The sequence below is a fragment of the Eriocheir sinensis genome, unplaced genomic scaffold (assembly GCF_024679095.1).
Source record: "Eriocheir sinensis breed Jianghai 21 unplaced genomic scaffold, ASM2467909v1 Scaffold348, whole genome shotgun sequence".
Lineage (NCBI taxonomy): Eukaryota > Metazoa > Arthropoda > Malacostraca > Decapoda > Varunidae > Eriocheir > Eriocheir sinensis.
Genome location: NW_026111663.1, coordinates 290,436 through 312,324, shown reverse-complemented (window position 1 = coordinate 312,324; position 21,889 = coordinate 290,436). Strand labels below are relative to the sequence as shown.

Genomic DNA, 21,889 nt, shown 5'->3' with positions numbered 1-21,889 from the left:
TCCTCCTCCCCCTCCTCCTCCTCCGCCTCCAATTCCTCGCCTTCCTCTTCCGTCCCCCCTCTCCCCTCTTCCCGCCCACTCTCCTCCTCCTCCTCCTCTCGCTCTTTCTCCTCCTTGTCCTCCGCCTCCTCGCTCGTCCCTCCCTCCAACACCTGTCCCTTACCTTCCCTTTCCCCCTCTTCCTCCTCCCTCTCCTCGTCCGTTCCTCCCTCCACCTCCCTCCCTTTCTCCTTCTTCCTCTTCCTCCACCACCTCCTCCACCTGTCCACCTTCAACCTCTTACACAATTTCTCCTCGTTCTTAACAGCAGGTGCCGCCCCTTCCTTCCCGCTCTCCCTCCCCTTCACCCACCCCACCAGACCCCCCATCCGACCGTCGGGTTCTTGTTGTTGGTGATAGTCAGGTTCGTTATGTTGACAGGTATTTTTGCTCCAAGGATAAGAACAGGACGAGGGTGTGTTTCCCAGGGGCAGGGGTGGGCCATATATCAGACAGGATTGAGGCGTGTATGGCAAGCGAGGGATCGAACCCCATTGTCTTTCTCAGCTGTGGCGGAAACGACGTTTCTCGTGTGCCAAGCGAGGACCTTCTCAGGCGTTTTAGAGAATTGTTAGGCAGGATACGTGACGCTGGTGGGTCGCCAGTAGTGTGTGGCGTCCTGCCAAGGAGGGGCGTTGGCGATGGATGGCTCTCCAGGGCGATAGCAGTGAACAGCAGACATGCTGAGCACTGCGAGCGCAATGGGTGGCTGTTCGTCGACAACTGGGACCTCTTCTTTGGCAACGACGCCCTCTACGCCCGTGACGGGATACACTTGACGTTCAAGGGTGTTGAGGCTCTCTCAGACTCCCTTGAGCGAGCACTTGGTACCCTGAGGGATTTTTTAGTATAGGCGAGGGGGGGAGGAGTAATGGGAGCAATGGGAGGAGTAATGGGAGGGGACATCTAGCTCATAATATAACCAGGCAGCTTAGAAGTAATTCTAGAGGAGTAACAGAGGACGGGCTAAGAATCTTCTATACTAACAGCAGGAGCCTCAGAAACAAGATAGACTTACTAAGGGGTGAAGCTTGTTCAGAAAATTTTGACATAATAGCGATCACTGAGACATGGATAGACACTGCTAATAGAAATTTTAGATCAGAATTTGAAATAACGGGTTATCAGATGTTTCACAAAGACAGAAGGGGCAGAAAGGGAGGTGGAGTTGCGCTATATGTTAAAGACTCACTTAAATGTTTAGTTAACAACTCAGTCAAAACTAAGATAGATTCAGAATCAGTTTGGGTGGACGTTTACGAAGGGAAAGAAAAACTAACTCTAGGAGTTATATACAGGCCACCCAACCTTAACAGGCAGAACACGAGTATATTACTACAGGAGATTGGCAGGGCGAGTATGAGTAGAAATGTCTGCGTAATGGGGGACTTTAATTATAGGAATATAGACTGGGAAGATCTAGTGGGTGACCTGGAAGCCGAGGACTTTCTTGAAGTTATACATGATAATTTCCTTAAGCAGGTAGTTACTGAGCCTACCAGAGGAGATAACATATTAGACTTAGTCCTAACCAATAATGGGAACTTGCTACGTGAGTTGGAGGTGGGCGGAGAGTTAGGAAATAGTGATCACAGAACGGTTCGTTTTAGCTTAGACTGGGCGGTAACCCGCGAACCAAACCCAGTGTTAGTGCCAGATTTTAGAAGAGCAAACTACGGGGGCTTCGAAGACATCTTGAAGGGGTAAACTGGGATAATTTAGGGATTCATGAGGGCCAGAACTGCGGATTGGAGAGCCAGGAGAACCAGGTAGAAATGTCTTACAATAATTTAGTTAGAGTAATAGTAGAGGGGCAAGAACAGCATATACCACAGCGAACACTTAGAAAAGAAAACAATGATCCTAAGTGGATGACTCGTGGACTAAAACACGAGATTGGATTAAAGAAGGGAATTTATCAGAAAATAAAGAATGGGGAAACACATCTCAGGGGCCGGTACGTCGAACTATCTAGATTAGTTAAGAAAAACACCAGGATAGCAAAAAAGAACTATGAGATCAAAGTAGCAAATGAGGCGAAAAGTAATCCTAAGGGCTTCTTTCAGATGTATAGAACAAAAACACGGGAGAAAATTGGACCGCTGAAAACAAACACAGGGGAGCTAGTAGAAAATTACGAAAATATGAGCACATTGTTGAACGACTACTTCCTTTCAGTATTCACACAGGAGGATCGAACGACTATACCGGAAAGAGTTCAGGTGTACGAGGGCGAGGGATGGCGATAAATTGAGGGATATAATCATTACCAGGCAAGTAGTTCAGGATGAGATAGATAAGCTGAAGAAGAACAAGTCGCCAGGTCCTGACGGGATATTTCCGAGGGTATTAAAGGAGTTAGGTGATATAATCAGTGACCCACTAACCGACATCTTTAAGATGTCGGTAAATACTGGCTATGTGCCGAGCCTATGGAAAGTAGCTAATGTGACGCCGATTTTTAAAAAGGGGGACAGGTCAGTTGCTTCAAACTATCGCCCAATTAGCTTAACATCGGTTATAGGGAAGATGCTGGAGTCCATAATAGCCAGGAACATTCGGGAGCATTTAGAGAAACATAGCTTAATTCACGACTCGCAGCATGGGTTCACAAAAGGTAGGTCATGCCTCACCAATCTCTTGTCCTTCTACAATAAAGTATTTGAGGCGGTTGACAGAGATGAAAATTATGATGTAATCTATCTTGATTTTAGTAAAGCGTTTGACAAAGTTCCTCACCAACGACTGTTGCTTAAATTACAGGCTCACGGAGTAGAGGGTAAAGTTTTGAACTGGGTCAAGGCGTGGCTTAGCAATAGGAAGCAAAGAGTGCAAATCAATGGTAAAAGATCTGACTGGGGATGTGTTACGAGTGGGGTCCCACAAGGTTCGGTATTAGGTCCACTTTTGTTTATTATTTATATCAATGACTTAGACACAGGAATTAGTAGTGATGTTAGTAAATTTGCAGATGATACCAAGATCGGTAGAGTAATTGAGTCGGATCAGGACGCTAGTATTCTCAAGGTGAACTCAACAGATTATATGACTGGGCGGATAAATGGCAGATGGAGTTCAATGTAGGGAAGTGCAGTATTCTGAGTGTAGGTAGGAACAACCCCTCACATAACTATTGCTTAAATGACACTCTCATAAGTAGGTCTGGGTGCGAGAGGGATTTAGGGTCTTAGTGAGCTCTGATCTCCGTCCAAGGGCACAATGCATTCAAGCTAGAAATCGAGCTAATAGGGTACTGGGATTTATTTCAAGGAGCGTAAGCAACAGAAGCCCCGAAGTCTTCCTCAAACTATATTTAGCATTAGTTAGACCTCATCTTGACTATGCGGTTCAGTTCTGGTCACCCTACTATAGAATGGATATCAAAATGTTAGAATCGATGCAGAGGAGGATGACTAAGATGATTCAGGGGTTGAGAAACTTGCCATACGAGGAAAGACTCAAACAGTTAAACTTGCATTCTCTAGAAAGGCGAAGGGTGCGTGGAGACATGATCGAGGTTTATAAATGGATGAAGGGCTTTAATAAGAGAGACATTCATAAGGTTTTGTTGGTAAGAGAACCGGGTAGGACACGAAGTAACGGGTTTAAACTGGATAAATTCAGATTCAACAGGGACATAGGCAAAAATTGGTTTACTAACAGGGTGGTGGATGAGTGGAATAGGCTTAACAGTCATGTGGTGAGTGCCAATACAATTGTCACATTCAAAAATAGACTAGATAAATTCATGGACAGCGATATTAGGTGGGGTTAGATACACGGGAGCTTAGGGTCAAAGGAGCTGCCTCGTACAGGCCTACCGGCCTCTTGCAGACTCCTGCGTTCTTATGTTCTTAAGTCATTCGTCACGAAAGCAGCTGCTCCCCCCGCCAGTGACATGGGTGGGAGGACGCCGGTCCGTGAGGGGGTCGTGCACCCGTGCCTCCGGAGACGAAAGCAAACCAAATGGACGCAGGTCAAGCGAACCATATGGACGAAGGTCATTCGTCACAAACACGGCCGCTCTTCTCGTCCGTAACACGGAGAGAGAACGCCGGTCCGGGAGGGGATAGAGATCCTCGCCTCCAAGGACGAAAGCGAACCAAATGGACGCAAGTCAAGCAAACCAAATGGACGCAAGTCAAGCGAACCAAATGGACGCAAGTCAAGCAAACCAAATGGACGCAGATCATTCATCACCAACACGGCAGCTCCTCTCGTCCGTAACAAGGAGAGAGAGAACGCCGGTCCGGGAGGAGATAGAGATCCGCACCTCCAGGGACACAAGCGAACCAAATGGACGCAGGTCAAGCGAACCATATGGACGCAGGTCATTCGTCACAAACACGGCCGCTCTTCTCGTCCGTAACACGGAGAGTGAACTCCGGTCCGGTAGGGGATAGAGATCCGCACCTCCAGGGACGGAAGCGAACCAAATGGACGCAGGTCAAGCGAGCAATATGGGCGCTAATCACTTGTCACACACACGACCGCTCTACTCGCCCAGCGGTGGCACGGGGAGACAGAGCGCGGGTGCGGGAAGGGGGTCAGAAAACCGCCGCTCCAAGGGACGAGGAACTTAAGCAAGGCACAGGGAAACAAGGCCAAACAAAAGTGGTCACACAGTTTACTGTGGCAGCAGAGCTGAGGAGAGCGTCTTGACGGAGTGAGGCGGCTTGAAAGAATGGAGCTTGCGGCATCTCTCTGCCTGTGTCCAGGTGGCGCTGCCAGCACCCTGCTCGATTGCTTCTCTCGACTGTTTCACACGTTATTATTTTTTTTTTCTAGTGCAGCCTAGACTCGTTATAGTCTAGAAGTTGGGATATTTGCCGTTTTTCTCTAGGCTCTATCGCGAGAGCGAATATCCCTCTCACATTATAGCTATCGTGCACTAGTCATGGAGGGTTCCCAAAATGTTAACTGTAGGGGAGACCGGGGCTGGTTGTCACAATTTTCACATTTTATTTATTTTTGTCTAAGATTCAACATAATGGCAAGTGTTACGGTGATCAAATATAAATTTGGCCTTTAAGCTATCCACTGGTGTATTTGTGATCCTCAGCTTTTGTACCTTTTTGGAGTATTTTTCAAAACAAAATATTTTTTATAATGTGACAGCCATCCCCATCATGGGGATGGCTGTCACAGTATATGGGGTTGGTTGTCACAAAGTCACAAAACATCGAAAAAATGTTTTTATAATGGCATTAAAATCCACTGTGATGCCAGATAAATAATTATTTAGAGCAGGAAAGTCTTTTTCTTTAGAAATATTGTGATTTTACCCACTTTTCCTTATTTTTATTGCCTTTTCAAACTTGCAGAACCTTTGATAGTTGAAGATAGGTTGTGAAAGCAGAACAATGGTGGTTGAATTGCTTTGCCAAAGTGTGAATGGATTTGAAAGAAATGTGAGCTCTAATTACTGTAGGAATTTTATTGTTCCCTGATTTACAGTAGCATGACATAAAAATTAAACCAGATTGTTTCATGTAAAATTGATAACTAAAGGAATTGCATTATTCACTTTAACCATCTTTATAAACACTGAACCATTGCCTTTCATTGATTTAACTATGAAAACAGTAACAAGGAATTTATGTATTCCGAAAAGAAACTTCTAATAACAGAAAAACAATAAATTATTGTGGTTCATTCTGATTCCGAATCACGATTTTGGCAAATATAGTAGGATCCTCCTGGAGTGCAGTCATCATGTGGCCACAGTTTGCAGCTGGGGCACTGCACCCACTTTTCCCCAGGCCTGCTGTTGGAATGAGGCTCCATACAAACAAGACAGAGCCATTCTTCATCTTCTGAGGATTCAGGTGTGCTTGCTTGAGACTTTCCCTTGCCTCTACTATTTCTCCTTGTTCCTTTCTTTGATTTCTTCTGAAAGAGTTTCTTGCCTGTGTTGTTCCTTGCTTTAGAAGCCATCTTCATGTCTTTCAAAGACTCATTGACAGGAGTATCAGTCAGGACAGCTGTTTGACGCTTACGACTGTTTCCTGTACTTTCTTTCTGTCTTGGTCCTGCTTTGCAGAATGGTCTGATGTTCTCAGGAGTTGTCAAACCTAGACTTTGAGTTTCTGAAGTTGTTTCATTATTGTCTTCATTTGATGTGCTTGTTCCTGGCTCTTTTGTTGTAGACCTATTAGGGATTATATTACTAGATCCTGGCTCGGCCTCTTTATCTGTCACAGGCTGGTGTTCAACATCCCTGTCAGACTGTTGGTCTTTATCAGTCACAGGCTGAGGCTCTCTATCAGTTTTAGGTTGATCATCAACCTCATTGTTGCCTGCAATACTAGGATCTGCAACAGTGGCATTATTGATCATCGGACGATCAGTCGTATAACCTGGAGCAAAGTCTGCATCACTGAATATGTCTCGATTGAAAGGACTGATACCAGTTGATCTAAATCCAGCTGTGATATTGTTTGGTGTTGCAGCAAGATAATATGCTGTCTTGATGATTCCAGGGATATCGTAAATAGTCATTGTCTGGCCTGGGTGATTAACCATCCAGGCATCACAAGAATTGTTGACAAATTTTTTGAATGGCCCAAACACTGATTTGTCAAGAGGTTGTAGACGGTGAGAGGTGTGAGGTGGAAAGGACAACATTATTAATCCATTATCTTTTGCATAATCCAGACCATCAATGGAAAGGTGTGAGTCATGATTATCTAATATCAGAAGGCATGGATGCTCCTTTGAGCATCTGACATTTTCAACAAAATGCTTCAAAAATATGCAGAAGCTTTCTTCTTTCATCCATCCCGAAGGATTGGCTGCACCTTTACTGCCTGGAGGTGCATCGTTCAGGAAATAATCTTTGAAGTAGAGCCTTGGAAAAATAAAAAAAGGAGGGACACTATTTCCTGTAGCTGAGACAGCACAGGCAATGGTGACAAGTGTTCCTCTTTCTCCTGAAGTTAGAAATCCTACTTGCTTGTAACCCCGGCGTGCCATTACCCTCTCAGGCTTCTGAACTGTAGTGACACCAGTTTTATCCATGTTCCATATATCTTTGGCTTGCAGATTATAACGACTAAGTACATCAAAAAGTTTGTCAAAAAATAAACTCACATTGCTGGGGTTCTGATCGACAGTGTGGGATGACGCTTTAGAGAACCAGTAAACCAGTCTGCTCCAGCTTGCTGTGTTTCAGACCACTTCAATGGCATTGATAAAGCATTTGCTTTACCCAGCTGAAAAGCCAACTTGCGAATTTCTTTTGGTGACAAACCTTGGTATATCGCAGATGCCTTCAAGATATAATCCACCAAGAGATTTTCCATTTCTGCAGTGAATATTAACCTATTTCTTATGTAGCCAACAGAGGTTTGAGGTACAGGGTTGTTTCCGGTAATTTCTTCATGACTAATTTTTTCACAGTATCGAGACAGTGTTCTGTAGTTTATATCAAAATCTCTTGCTGTAGATCTGATTGATTTGTGCTGCAACTTCACTTGGCGGACAGCCTCAAGCATTACATCAGGGGACACTTGCCCTCTGTCACTCTTCCTCTTAAAGTTACGAACCATCACTGCCACAAGTAGCCTACCTGAAATGACAAAAATAAGAGTAATAAAGTTTGGAAAAGTGTTTTAGTTATTTCTACTTATTTCATCACAAAATAAAGTATACCATCGTGTTTAGCATGTTCTAAATACCCAGTGAAACATGTCCAATTAAATTTATTTCTTTTCTTTTTACACACACAAAAAAAAAAACTATAGCTACTCGTTCATTGGGCTAAGTCAAGATCAAAGATATCAGGGATCCCTACCCAACGTATCCTAGAATGCCTCATTCTTCTTAGTAGGGGGCAAACACCGTAGTATGACACATCCTACTAAGTTGTGAACTACACCCTCTAAGGAACAACTGATGGCTACCTGGATGGGCAGATAGAAGCTCATTCAGGTAGCCAAGCTATTACCAAGTTAAGCTAGGTCTAGTGCTAGCATTTTGTACATTAGCCTAACCCATAGACCTACATCCTTACCTAACACATCCTTGTTGAAAATGAAAAGAAAAATTCATATTGGTATTTAGAATAGGCTACGCTGAACATGTTTTTTTTATGATAAAATGCCAGGAGATAACTAAAACGAACCCATACACTTTTCCAAACATACCAAAATGGGCGAAATCTAAGATTACATTTCATATCATGAATAGTATGATGCTATTCTGTTATTGGGGTTGATTGTCACATGTGACAACCCCACATGCTCTGTGTCAACCAGCCCCAACAGAGTTTTGTACAGTTATTGATGTAAACAGATCAAACATGCTGTTAAGCAAAAATCAATTATATGCTATTTTGAAGCAACAATGTATATCTATTCAACACAGTAGTTACAGCTTCTTTGTCTATAGGCAGTTACTTATAGTGACAAATATAGTGGCATGTCAGAAATTAACTTACCAGGGCAAAAAGTAGAAAAACTTGCGAAAATTCACAGAAAGCACTTGTTATAGTAGGATATCAATGTATTATTATTATTTAATATCACCACGAATTAGGCATACAGAATCACGGACTACTGATGGAGCTCAGGACATGTGGCAGACTGCATATAAATGGCAACAGTGGTTACACTGCTGATGCCCTCTATTGACCGAAAATACAACACTTGTGACAACCAACCCGTGTGACAACCGGCCCCGGTCTACTGTTACTACTACTATTACTACTACTACTACTACTAGTAATACTACTACTACTACTACTAATAGTAATAATAATACTAATAATAATTGTAATAATAAAAATAATAATAGTAATAATAATAATAATAATAATAATAATGATAAAAATAAAAATAATAACAGTAATAATAATAATAATAATAATAATAATAATAATAATAATAATAATAATAATAATAATAATTTTGGAAATGAGCAGTTTGCAACAGCAGTTGCTTCTACACATGGCTTCGATGCGTTAAACATGCACAATGTATTTTGGGAAATCACTAGAAGGGATATCAAGGTCATGGACAATGGACAGTGGAGAAGAGGTACGAAACTTCGCCCTGATTTCACCGTTGCACAGTAGTTCCACTAACTCCATCTGTAGTAGGGCAGGGGGATCCTCCGCAGGGAAGTGAAAGGGTGTGGTGAACAGCTTGAAGTCCGGAGCCGGCGGCCTGACTCCTGCGAAATGAAATGCGAATTTCTCGAGCAGGGAAGCGACAACATTATCACAAGTCTCCTGGTTTACGTCGCCAGGGGTACAAGCAGAAAGGCAAGGAAAATACGCAAACATAACTTCAGATAACTGAGCGCGATGCTGTGTGCGAGCATGTCTGTCACGAGAATGTCTTTGCCTTGTAGCTTTGCAATGAAGGCGTCCAGAGCAGCCATTGCGGGTCAAATTGAAGGGCGTGAGGAATATTCTTCTGATGGAGGAAAGTGGCGCTCCAGCTTCATGTCGCACACAAGAGACAGCATGGCCCTATGTTAAGAAAGTTACAGCCTCCACTTTTTGCTTAATTTAAAAAGGACAACCAGATCTCAAAAGGACAGATTGTCTTCAAAAGGACCGACCTGGCAAATCTTGCGAAGTGAGGCGAGGAATAAATGGTTGCCAAACAGCCTTTGTCAGCATATGCTGTTTAGCAGGATTTTTGTTGTTGGGTTTCGCGGGCCCGATTGCAATGTTAATGCCTAGCAGGGTGGCGAGCCGGACGCTAGGCATTCGTGGGCCGGATATGGCCGGAGGTTGCCCTCACCTGGCCTTGACGGTCAAACTCTTTTGAGACCTGGCTTACTAAAGTCTGTTCAGAGCAAGAAGGCGGTTCAGGGTGGAGCTGGTATCGTCGTTTACCTCTACCCTTGCTGCCAAATCAGCCTTCGTACATGCGTCTCTCTCTTATTTCCCATCCATGTGCTATTTGAAAGCGATATTTTATATATTCTGTAAATAGTAAAGGAAGCTACATAGTACAATGAGTGTCGATGTTTAGGATTATAACAAGGATTTGTATAAATTCTATGACATGTGGCAGAGATTTTTTCCCATGTTGCCACGTTGCGGTGTTGGTAGTGGTGGTGGTGGTCGGTTGTCCCCCTAGGTCCCTCCCCCGGGTCGAGAGGGAGAGAGAGGGAGAGAGAGAGAGAGAGATAAACAGGTGGGTTGTGGGTGGGTAGGCCGGGAGAGAGTGCTAAGCTGATAATTGGCGGTCGAACTGGCAGAGCTGCACTCATGGGAATTCTGGAATCTGCCACACCTTGAACCGCCTTCATGCTCCGAACAGACTATAGAGCCCTTTTTGTTAAGAGTTGTTTCTAGAATAATGCTGGGCTCCCTCTTTGGCGATTTCGGGCTGCGGTGCTCTGCGATGGGCTAAATTTCCCAAATCGCCATAAAAAATGTTGGAATCGGCATACTCGCACTGTCTGCTCGATCAATCACCTACATCGCTAGACGGCATCGCACAACATCACCGTGGAGAAAGACATCGCAGAACACCTGCGATTGCTTTGGCAGGTTCAAAGGAATCGGGGAACTTTGCGCGATGTCCTATATCGCACGACAGCGCTGCGGCTCGTGGGTAGTACAAGGATTGTGGTGCGATGTCAAGCGATGGAAATCGTGATAATCGCCCTTGACCGAGCGACGCTGAGCGTCGTGGGCTTGGCAGCGATGCTGCCGGGACGTAGCATACCGAACGATGTAAATTTGAGCGCGGCAAGGGGGTACTCGCCATTGTTCGCTCGACTACCACGACGTGTACTCCAGCTCACAGACGCCCATTGTACGCCCTTCTTCACAGACGCCCATTGGCCACCCTTCTTCACAGATGCCCATTGGACACCCTTCTTCACAGACGCCCATTGGACACCCTTCTTCACATGGTGTTCAGATGGTGTTGGGTGCAACACGGAAACCGTAGCCCAAGTTCTTGTAGCTGTTGCCAGTAGCCAGGTACCTCAGGGTAATTGCAACGCGCAGGCCAACGTCCAGGGGGTCCCTCATAAAGGTCTTCTCTTTTTGGATATGTGGCTGGCTGCACCCACTCCACGATCTCCTTGAACATTTCCTTGTCCACCCGGAGGAAGTTCCTAAACAGCTTTGGGTCTTCTTGTCCCAACTCCCTCATGAGGTTGTCATAGTGTCCATGGGTGCTATGCCTTCTCAGGTATGACCGAATCCACACACTGCGTTCCTTCGGCCGCTTCTTACCATGCTTCCTCATCCTCTTCACAAGGGTGTATATAGTGACTGTATGTGTGTATTCAAAGTCCATGATGTATCTCACTGGTTCTGGATCCCTCCTGATGAGTGTGGGTGTAATGTATTACAGAAAACTCGTGGTGGTTGCGACGCTCTGGAGGCTGTAGACTTACAGTAAGTGCAGGGCAGGTGGGATGGCCTCATTTTATATGCTGGCACTCCTACCTGCGTCGTCCCAACGACGCTCCCTCGACGTCGTTGTGGTGTCGTTCGTTCAACGATCGACGGTCGATCTCTGGTCGTCAGGCCATCGTTCATGGCGAGCAGCCATCGTGTATGTGGTGCGATAGTCGTACGATTTTAATCCCATGAACGCGCATTGTCTCTCGTAATCGTCAAACAGTCGTGCGCCACCCGCTCGACGCCCCCTTGTCAGTCGCCTTCGTCTGCGGTGTCGGCGAGCGTAGGCGTGCGACCCTCCCTCGCTATGTCGTTGTGGGTCGTTATGTAGTGGTTGTCGCTCAGGGTCGCTCCACTTCATGCTCATCTCGCTCGATTCGGGAAGTTTCACCCATCGCAGAGCATCGCAGCCCGAAATTGCCAAAGTGGGAGCCCAGCATGATGCTGGCGTCACACATCCGCGATTTCGCTCTGCGACGGTTGGCGATTTTGAAAATTTCCGAAATCGACATATACGCTCGTCATTGTAGCGACGTCCCCGCGATTAGTAGCAGTAGTCGCGCGATAAAGTTCGCGCTACTCGCGGGTGCCGGTCCGTCGCGCGAACATTTTGGAATGTTCAAAAAGTCCGCAGAAGTCTGCGATATTGGCCAAAATCGCATGATTATTCGCACGGCTAGGCAAGAGACCATCGCAATATGCGCTCGCATACCCTAGTCAAACGCAAAGGGTCGCGGTGTATGCTCGCTTATATGAGAGCGACTTTGTACATCATGGGTATGGCAGCGACGGTGCCTCGGAAAGCGAGGTGGCAGCGAGCGAGCTGGAGGGTTTAAAATCCGTGGGCGCGCGACCCATCAGTCAGCCGTGTTTCCGTTTTTGTTACGAACTTACCAAATTTGGTAATTTTGGGTGTAGAAATACGACTTCCACTAGATCTGGTACTAAATAGATATGGTATTTATGTTCTATACATTGTGGAAATAATACGAATAGTGTCGTAAGTCGTTACATTGATGTCCTGTCATGCACTTCGTTAGTGTTCAACACCAGCAACCCTTGAGGGGATAGATTTACATTTCTATAGGTATGTAGACCAGTATATATTTTTATTATTACATAATCTGGTACGTTTTGTTCTCATTTGGTAATCTTTACTGGTGCAGACTGGTACTACTTCTTAGTGGCAACACTGCCAGTCAGTACGCTCGCACTCACATCCGATTATATCTTTGACGAGTTGTGGATCCCATAGGGTTTTCTTGTTGATGAACTTGTACAGGCTATTCAGGGCGCGTGACTGACTTCCTTGCGGGACAGGTGGGCACTATACGGCTAGGTTGAGGGGCCCTCCCATTTGCCTATGAGGGGTCGTACAGCGACGTGCCCTCGACGTTTTCTCGACCATGGGTGCGTCGTCCAGCGGCTACACGAGGGGCGGTCGCGCAATAATCGCCAGGCACTGCGTTCATCGCGAACGGTCGCAAGGGTTTTTTGGGTTCCTCTGCGTACAGTCGCGCGCATTCACACACGATTTACCTCGACGTCCCCTCGCCTGCCGCCCTCGTGTGCGAATAGGGGAATGACCCTTCCTTGCCATGTTTTTGTGAGCTGAAATGGAGGCAAATGCTGGGATCACACATCCGCGATTTCGCTCTGCGACGGTTGGCGATTTTAAAAATTTCCGAAATCGCCATATACGCTCGACATCGTTGCGACGTCCCTGCGATTAGTCGCAATAGTCGCGCGATAAAGTTCGCGCGACTTCCAGGTGCCGGCCCGTCGCGCGAACATTTTGAAATGTTAAAAAAGTTCGCAGAAAATCTGCGATATTGGCCAAATCGCACGATTATATTATTTGCACGGTAAAGCGAGAGACCGTCGCAGTAAGCACTCGCATACCCTCGTCAAACGCAAGGGGTCGCGGTGTATGCGGGCGTATATGCGAGCGACTTTATACATCGTGTGTATGGCAGCGACGCTGCTTCGGAAAGCGAGATGGTAGCGAGGGAGCGGGAGGGTGTGAAAAACCTCGCACTCACACTGTCCTGCCACACGCCGCTACCCTGCCCGCCTGCAAAATAATAGCCTATTATTCATGAATTTATAATAATAGCATATTATTTCTAACTGCTAAATAATAGCCTAGTATTTAATGAATGGAAAATAATAGAATAGTATTCCTAAATGCAAAATAATAGCCTGGTTTAACAAAACGCAAAATTATAAGCTAGTGTACACAGTAAAATTATTAGCTAGAGTACACAGTAAAATTATAAAGTATTTCTCTTGACCACTTCATTAGCTTGTTAGCAAGTTATTACATATTGTAAAACTCTTTCCACTTACAATTTATTACAGAAGTTGTAGATACGGTATAACATACAGGAAACCTTACACCATACGAATAAAATCCAAGATTCCTCAAAAAACTTACTTCGTTCCCAGGAGATCACGACCCCCAGGTTAATTAAGAACTGCTGAATTAGAAGCAAGAAACAATAAAGCAATATCAGCGACAGCAAGGGAGGGTAGCAAGGGCTACTACTTACTTGAAGCACTGGGAGTTCGTTACTAACCGACTATCAAATTTGAATCGACACAAGCAACGGGCGTTGCCAGATGGGGATTACTTTACCATACTGAAAACCTATAAGGGTGATCAGCCGAAATAATAACCTTAGCGTTAGAGCGTCGGGATATGCAGGGCGCCAAGATTAATTTCTGGTTAGTGTGTGTGTGTGTGTGTGTGTGTGTGTGTGTATATATATATATATATATATATATATATATATATATATATATATATATATATATATATATATATATATATATATATATATTTATTTGTTTATTTATTTATTTATTTAATTGCTGCCAGTCGCGCCGGTCGGCTCTCTTGAGAGGCCTCTTGGATGACCCCACAGTAAAAAAATAAATGTAACTGGGAGAGGCAATGGAGGGGAGAGAGATTAGGTGGTGTGGATGTGAGGAGAAAAATGGTGTAAATGATGTTTAAAAAAAAAAAAGAGGTGAGAAAATATATGAGCAAAAAAGAGAGAAGATGGAGAGAGGGCAGACGTATTGTTTCTAAGGCATCGGAGATTGCAAATTGGTGAAGCAAGAGCATGAAGTAAATAGTGTGATAAGTAGTGAAGAAAAGTGTATAGGCCTATTGAAGTGGATAAAATATGCGTAGGAGAAAGATGTGTGGGTGGTGCGAGCAGAGGAGAGGTGAGGGAAGTGAAGGAGAAAGGAAGGAGAGGCTATAAATATGGAAGGGAAGACACTATTCCTTATTCGTATCACATCTCTGTCCTCCGCGGCGCCATTCCTGTAGCCGTAAAGGCCTTTACTGCGTGTATGCGACCATTATTCTTCCCTTCTCTATCTGGATTACGGTGGTCGTTTTTGCTCCCTCGTTTTTTCCTGCACATGTTCCCTTTCCTTCCATTTCTTCTTGTTTCTTTTCTTTCATCCTCCCTTACATTTCCTCCCATTCCCTTAGATTCGTTGCTTTGTTTCCGTTTTTTTTTATCTTCTTGTTTCTTTTTTACACCTTCCATCCATTTCTTTTTATTCGTTTTTATTTATTTCCCTTCCATCCATCTTATTTTCTTCTCGTATCATTCTTTTTTTCTTCTTTTCCTCAATACTGATATTTTTCTTTTCCTTTATTTTTCTCGCCCCTACATATTTCTTTCTCTCAGTCCTTTCTCGTATATTTCTGCCTCATTACAATGATTTTATTCCCCTCTTAGTGAATGTTCTTTCCTATTCCAGTTTTTCTAAAACCCTCTCTCAGTTTCATTATATTTCTTCTTATACATTTCCCATCATTCCTGTATTTCTCTCTCGTTTCAAAGGGTTTTCTTTTGTATTTATTTGGCTTATATTTGTGGTTTTGTCAAAAGTATTTTGATCTTTCATTTATTCTTTCATTTATTCATTTATTATCTTATGGCTACTTTATTACTAACTAATGGGGAGCATATGCCCGAAGGCGCGTTGCTTCACTCACTTGCCGGCCATACTCCCGGCAGCTCTCCCGAGCAAGCTCCCGTGCAGCTGAACAGTCCATTCCAAGTTCCTCCCGGGAGGATCGGCTGACTTGCCCCAGTCATGAGTTACGTGGGCAATTGACGTGGACATTGATCTCTTCCACTCAGGGTTGTCTCGTACAAAAAGAACCCTGTGAACAGGATCGACGTACGGGATGCCTGACACGTGCCCATGCAGCCGGAGTTGGCGTTCACGGACTAAACTGGTAACAGGCCTCGATTCACTTTCATGAGTAGTCGCTGGTTCGACACAAAGTCATCCCAGTGATACCTCATGATCCTGCGAAGGCACTTGGTACCAAAGACATCGACACGCCCCTCCGAGTCGCTATTCAGTGTAAATGTCTCACAGCCATGCAGTGAGGCAGGGATCACTAGTAACTTAAAGTTTCGAATCTTTCTCCGTCACCACGGATATCGATAACGCCATATACTCGTAATGAGCGAGTCCATAACACCGTGGGCCAGCCCGATCCGTCGAGTGACTTCCTAGTGAAACCCACTATTGCTATGCACTATGCTACCAAGGTATATGAAGCTTTTTGGTGACATCGACATCATCACCACTTGCATGGACAGACTGAACTGTCATCCAGCAAGCCTCTAAACGACTGGACCTTTGTTTTGGCCCGGGAGGCCTTCAGTCCCAGAGGCTTAACCTTCTCATGCAGCACTTCGAGAGCCATCACCAGGACCTCCAGCGATTCCGCGAGGGGTAGAGCATCGTCAGCAAATACAAGTGACCCTGATGTTTCCAACAGGTGCTCTGCAACGACTTTGATCAGCAACTAATACCTAATACCTAAAACCCAGTCCATGCAAGTGTTGAAAAAATATGAAACAAGAACGCACCCCTGCCTCACTACTGAATTAATAAGGAAGAAGCCGGAAACGCCTTCCCCTCACGTCATAGCACTCTCAGTTCCAGAGTAAAGGTCAGTCATCAGGTCAGTGATTCTTGCAGGAATCCCACGGATCCGTAGAGTATCAGAGAGTGCCTCACGATGCACCAAGTGTCCAAGTCAAAAGCCTGCTTGAGATCAAAATGGACTGCGAGCAGCCCCTGTCGAAACTCACGTCGGCGTTCCACAAGGACACGAAGTCCTAGGATCTGGTCAATTGTTGACTTGCCGCGGGCATGAACCCGGATTGCTCAGGTCTCTGAAACTTTAGCAGATGAGATCGAATTCGCATCAGCAGCAGATACGCGAGCACCTTGCTCGGTACACTGAGCAGTGTAATACCACGGTAATTGTTGCAGTCCTTTCCCTTTCCAGATAGGGACAACTAGCCCCCTTATCCGGTCAAGAAGAATGACACCGGACTGCCACACGGCAGACAGCATCGCATGCAACCAACGGATTCAGCTCCACCTTTCAACATCTCTGCGATATTATATTACAGATCCTAGCTGCCTTTCTACCCTTCAGCTTCCTCACAGTCACTCTCACTTCCGTTTCATCTATGGGTGAATAAGCAGCCGTCAGCGGAGAGTTGTCCGTTTGAGGTCTCTGCCGTGTACAACTGACCAAAGTACTCGGCCCTTCGAGTCGGGTACCCATCCACATCTTACAGTTATAGTCCTTCCTGACAGAGTCCTGTATCGCTCCGCGTCCCCAGCCAGTCTGGCAGCACGATTCTCCTCTGTATTCTCCAGTGTCTCCCTCGAGGCAACGCCACTCCTAGATTTCGGGCGCTCTTCAATGCACTCATCAGCGACTCTGAAAATTTCACGTTCACAGGTATCCCACAACTCTCCAGGGGCCTCCAAAGTACCAAGCACTTCAAACCAACTTCAGACTGTAACTGCATACTCCTGAGCGCACGCCTGGTCCAGGTCTCTGCCTCAAAGAGCCCCACTATGTCCACCCTTAGCCTCCTGAACTCAGCTGATAGATAGGGTAGTTGCTGATCATCCGAGAAGATCTGGACATTCTAGGCACCCACACGGAGAGCCCGCCGGAGATTTCCACCGAACCTGGCTCGACAAGCTCTTGTCTCGTCTGCACAACTCTGGCGGTCCCCAGGAGAAGGGGGTGGGTGTGTTCCGAGCAGGGAAGCTCTCGTGCCCCGACCAGACCTGTCGTGAGTACTGGATGACATAAATATTCATATTGGGAGATTCGCTCCCCTTCGCCCCCACCCACCACGGAGCCCTACAAGGGAAGACTGAGCGTTGGGCTTATAAGCCCAGCACCCCCAGGGGTACCAATAGAGTATACACGGTCACCATTAGACACTGGTTTTCTTCCATTTTCCTCATTCTTAGTTATGTCATAGACTTCACAATCTCTTGACGGGAAACGGGGCGCGGGGCCGATTCGCAGGGGGCCGATTTTCAAAAATTTAAAATTTAAATATTTTCAAAACCAAAGCAGCTAGCGACCTGAAACTAAAACAGGCACCTCCCTTAGGCATATATGAGTCTCCATGAGCAGCGGTATCAAAAAATTCAAAGTCGTTCCCTAATAAAATCCCGATTAATTGTTTTTTATATAAGTATAACAAAACTTAAAAAGGCTATAAAATCCTCAGATTTTACGCTAGATGCACAAACATCACCAAATGCAGAGATAATCACTTATATTTTCAGAATCAATAGCAATATTTAGCATATCTTATAAGTTTTTGCCCGAAATAGCTACTTATTTTTTTTTTATTTAGTGCAATTTTTTACGTAAGTTTTTAACATCTAATAAATCACTTAATTTTCACATTAGAAACTTAATACTTGAGGAAAGCATGCAGAAACATCTTAATTTTACTCAACAAAAGCAAAATATTCATTTTTCTATATACAATCACAACTTATTTTGGTTGAATTCATATGAAAATATTGCCGCAGCAAGTCATGACGGCTATCTGGCCCTAGTCCCTGAAAAATCACTTTAGTTTTTGGCCTATGACTTGTGGGCCCCGGTCAGTTTCCTGGACTTGTACACGTCCCTGTTCCTCGCCGTCTCCTTCCTGCCCTCCTCGATACTGCTCCTCTTCCTGCCGGTCGGCTGCTTCAAGGCCTTGTTCTTCCTCGCTTCTGAGGTCACGTCCTTGGAGAAATTAGCACCGAAACAGTTGAAGAGGGACCTGCTGATGTGCGGCAAGATGGTGTTGGCCAGGTTGTGCCCTCCCTGGCACCTGTACCCCTGCAAGGTCGGGTCTGAGGCCGCCAGGAACTCCAGGAGGTGCCTGAACCCGTCCCTGTGGCGCATGGCAAGGGAGGAACCTCAACCTGCGCTCCTTCTTGTCCTCCCTGCACATCAGGGAGTCCCACAGCGACATCCCGAAGGACGCCATGTGGGCCATTGGGAGAGATGGCCGCTTCAGGACCGCCCGGCCCGTCTCCAGCTCTCCCCTGTCGACCAGCTCGACCAGGGCGTCGAACATCACAGAGGGCGGGTCGCCCCTCTCGAGCTCCACGGTAATCTTCATCTCCTCCTGCTGGGCAAGCTCCTGCATGCAGCACTCGGCCACAGAGGAGTTGGCCTGGACCTTCCTGGCCAGGTAGCCGGCGTAGTTGCCGACCGCGGCGAGGAGCAACTCGTCCGTCGGCGGGTCCGGCTGGTCGTCGGCCAGCTCCCTGGCAAGCTGGGCCAAGATCACCTCGTCGTCCTCCTTCTCCTCTGCCTTGGCCCGGTCCAGGTCGGCCTGCACGTCCCCGGGGAAGAACCCGGCGAGCTTCAGCAAATGCAGGCGCTGGGCCAACCTGTTGCTCACCATGAAGTTCTGCACGCTCGTCCAGTAGTTGGCGCCGCACATGGTGCGGCGCTTGCCGAAAGAGTGCTCAGTCGGGTCAGAGTTGGCCTTCCCCATGCACACATACTCGACCCCGTAGGACGTAGTGAACAGCCCCCTCACTACCACACTGCACTGAACACACCACTGCACTGCACACAACACTGAGTCACTGCACTGATGGCGTAGTACGGCTCCTCCACAGTTTACTCCACGGGGTCGCGGCGTCCTCATATCTTGTGTCTCCTCCGTCACTTCCACTCGATCCACTGCCTTCTGTGTCTTCTTGTATCGTCCTCTGGATCCTTGCAGTTGTGGGGAAGGGTACAGAGACGATGAATAGCTGTAGGTCCTTTACTTGGAGAGTAAACAGAGGCAGGACAGCGATAATCCTTTACAGAGGGAAGTGCCAGCTGACTGCGTGCCTAAGGCGAGTTAGGCGACGCGGGAACTGAGCTGAGTTGCCATGTAGGCACTAACTAAACGTACATTTCTTGTTTCCTAATACGTAAAACTGTGGACTTCACTATCCTACAGTTATCATTCATTTTACGTAAAGATTTCAACCTAAAGTTACGCAAATTTGCCATTTTTTACACAACGTTTTCAAAGTGCACGCATGGTGCTATTTTATATAAGTTACCTTGAATCCTCGACCAAATCACTCTAGAGACACTCCTGCCTGCTTGTATGCACTAAAACTTGAAGATTTCGTCCTGTTTCCACTTAAATTCGGAGTAAGAACGCAAAGTGTGTTTGAGTTGTCGCAGTGAAAGTCGCCATAACAATCGGCCCCTTACGCGAAGCCAGCGCGCCAAGACTGAAGAGATTTCCCGTCAACTAGTTGTGAAGTCTATGGTTATGTCCTTTGATTTTTTTGTCGTCTTTCCTCTCTCTCACTATTTTATTTAGTCAAATCCTTTCCGTTCCCCTTCATTGATACATGTCCCTTCCTATTATGTATTTGGTTTGCATTTCTTATTATGTATTTGGTTGGTCCTTTTTCTCTCAATGTTTTTCTTTGTTTTAAACTCTCTCCCTTCTATCCCCTCTCTATCAAAATTATGCTTTCCTTTGGCCTCTTGTTAGTCTTTTATCTCTATATACTTTTTCTTGTATCTTTTCCCCCCCAATAAGCTTTACAGGATAACAGCTTCTATGAACTAATGAAACAATAATAGATTATTAGTTTCAATTTTTATTTGGAGAGGTTGGAAGGAAAAATAAAGTAAGAGTGTGATGGAAGTCGGCGATGGAGAAGTGGAAAATGAAGGAGAGAAGAAATGAAGATATAAGAAAGTATTTTTCTATCGGAAAGTGAAATGGAAAAAGTAATAGAGGCGAATTGCGAGTAAAAGGAGAAAAAAACGAAAGAAAATGATGGAACTACGAGTAGAACCTTAAAGGGAAGGGAAGGGAGACAAGTAAAATATAAGCAAACAAAAGACAAAGAAATGGATAAAAAAATGTAACATACAGGGAAGCGCAAAATGGAAGTCAACGAGTAGGCGGTGGATGAAGAATTCAATTTTCAAGACATAGGAAAGGCGAGGGGATGGTCAAGGCCCTCCCTGTTCTCGGAATGATCCTTTGTGAGTGCCTAATGCTTTATTAACTTGTCAAAAAAATGAAAAGGTTCATTAACTCTTACAATAAATTTTAAACCGTAAGTAATCATCTAAAGTAACATTTTCTTATCCTTTATATTCTTTTTCCTATTTTTCTTTGTGTCGGCAAATGACAGTTCGTGCGCTCTGCACTTGCTTTTCCATGTTACTTTTTTGATGGTGTTGTTTTGAAGGGTTATAAAGCTCCATCATGATGTCCCTCTTAACCGCTGGTTCACAAAACTTCCCCGTACTAGTGCCGATAGCATGTTTTTTTTTTTTACGTTCCTCTTATGGAACCAGAGGGCTTCCTTGGTGGAGCGTGGCTGTCGGCCCCAGACCTTTATGGCACAGGCATGTGATTATAGCGGCACCATCTTGTTTGGCTCAGGTTCTCACCCAGAGCTCATCTTTGATTGTCTTTCTTAGAGATAATCTAGAGTATGAGATGATAGGTGGTCTTCAGGGCAGCATGTGGTTAGTTTTACGCTACACGGCGATGAATGAAAATTGTCAGCTTCTAGTTGAGGTCGAGCCGCGATGATAGCAGGTCCTAATGAAGGTCGCGCACGCACGGTGATCTTACATTTTCCTCTTTTTTTCTTTTTCGAAATGATAAGTCCCATGTAAAATGTAATTAAATCTGATACAATTTTGCGTTCTCTTACTATCTCTATTTCACTTCTTGCACTCTCTCTCTCTCTCTCTCTCTCTCTCTCTCTCTCTCTCCATTATCTTTGTATTTCGTTATGCTGTGTCGTATCTGGTCTTAACGCCTTTTCATTTCAACTTTTGCCTTTCTTATTTCTTGTCATTTGACTTTTTATATCATCTTCCAATCCTCTTACCTCGAGCTTCATCTTCTTACCTACGTATTTGATGTGTTCTAATCTTCCTTTCTTTTTCTCATGTTTTCTTCTTTCTCTTTCATCTCCTCTGCGTCCTTGTTTTCATTTTGGTTTATGGTTTTATCCTTCTTCTCTGCTTCCTTGTCCCTTTCTTCTTTCCTAGCTGTTAAATTTCTTTCTTCCTCTCCCCATTTTTTTCTCCCAACAGCTGTATCCCTATTTTTC

The 21,889-nt window shown here is 45.2% G+C and overlaps 1 protein-coding gene across 1 annotated transcript in view; it reads right to left on the bottom strand.

Moving 5' to 3' along the window:
* Nucleotides 1-19,603, bottom strand: part of LOC126991823 (uncharacterized) — a 74,574-nt gene extending 54,971 nt beyond the window's left edge. The window contains exon 1 of the mRNA XM_050850491.1: nt 18,701-19,603. Within this exon, the coding sequence (XP_050706448.1) occupies nt 18,701-19,443 (743 nt within the window). The 5' untranslated portion in view covers nt 19,444-19,603. The remainder of the gene's footprint in view (nt 1-18,700) is intronic.
* Nucleotides 19,604-21,889: the final 2,286 nt, after the last annotated feature.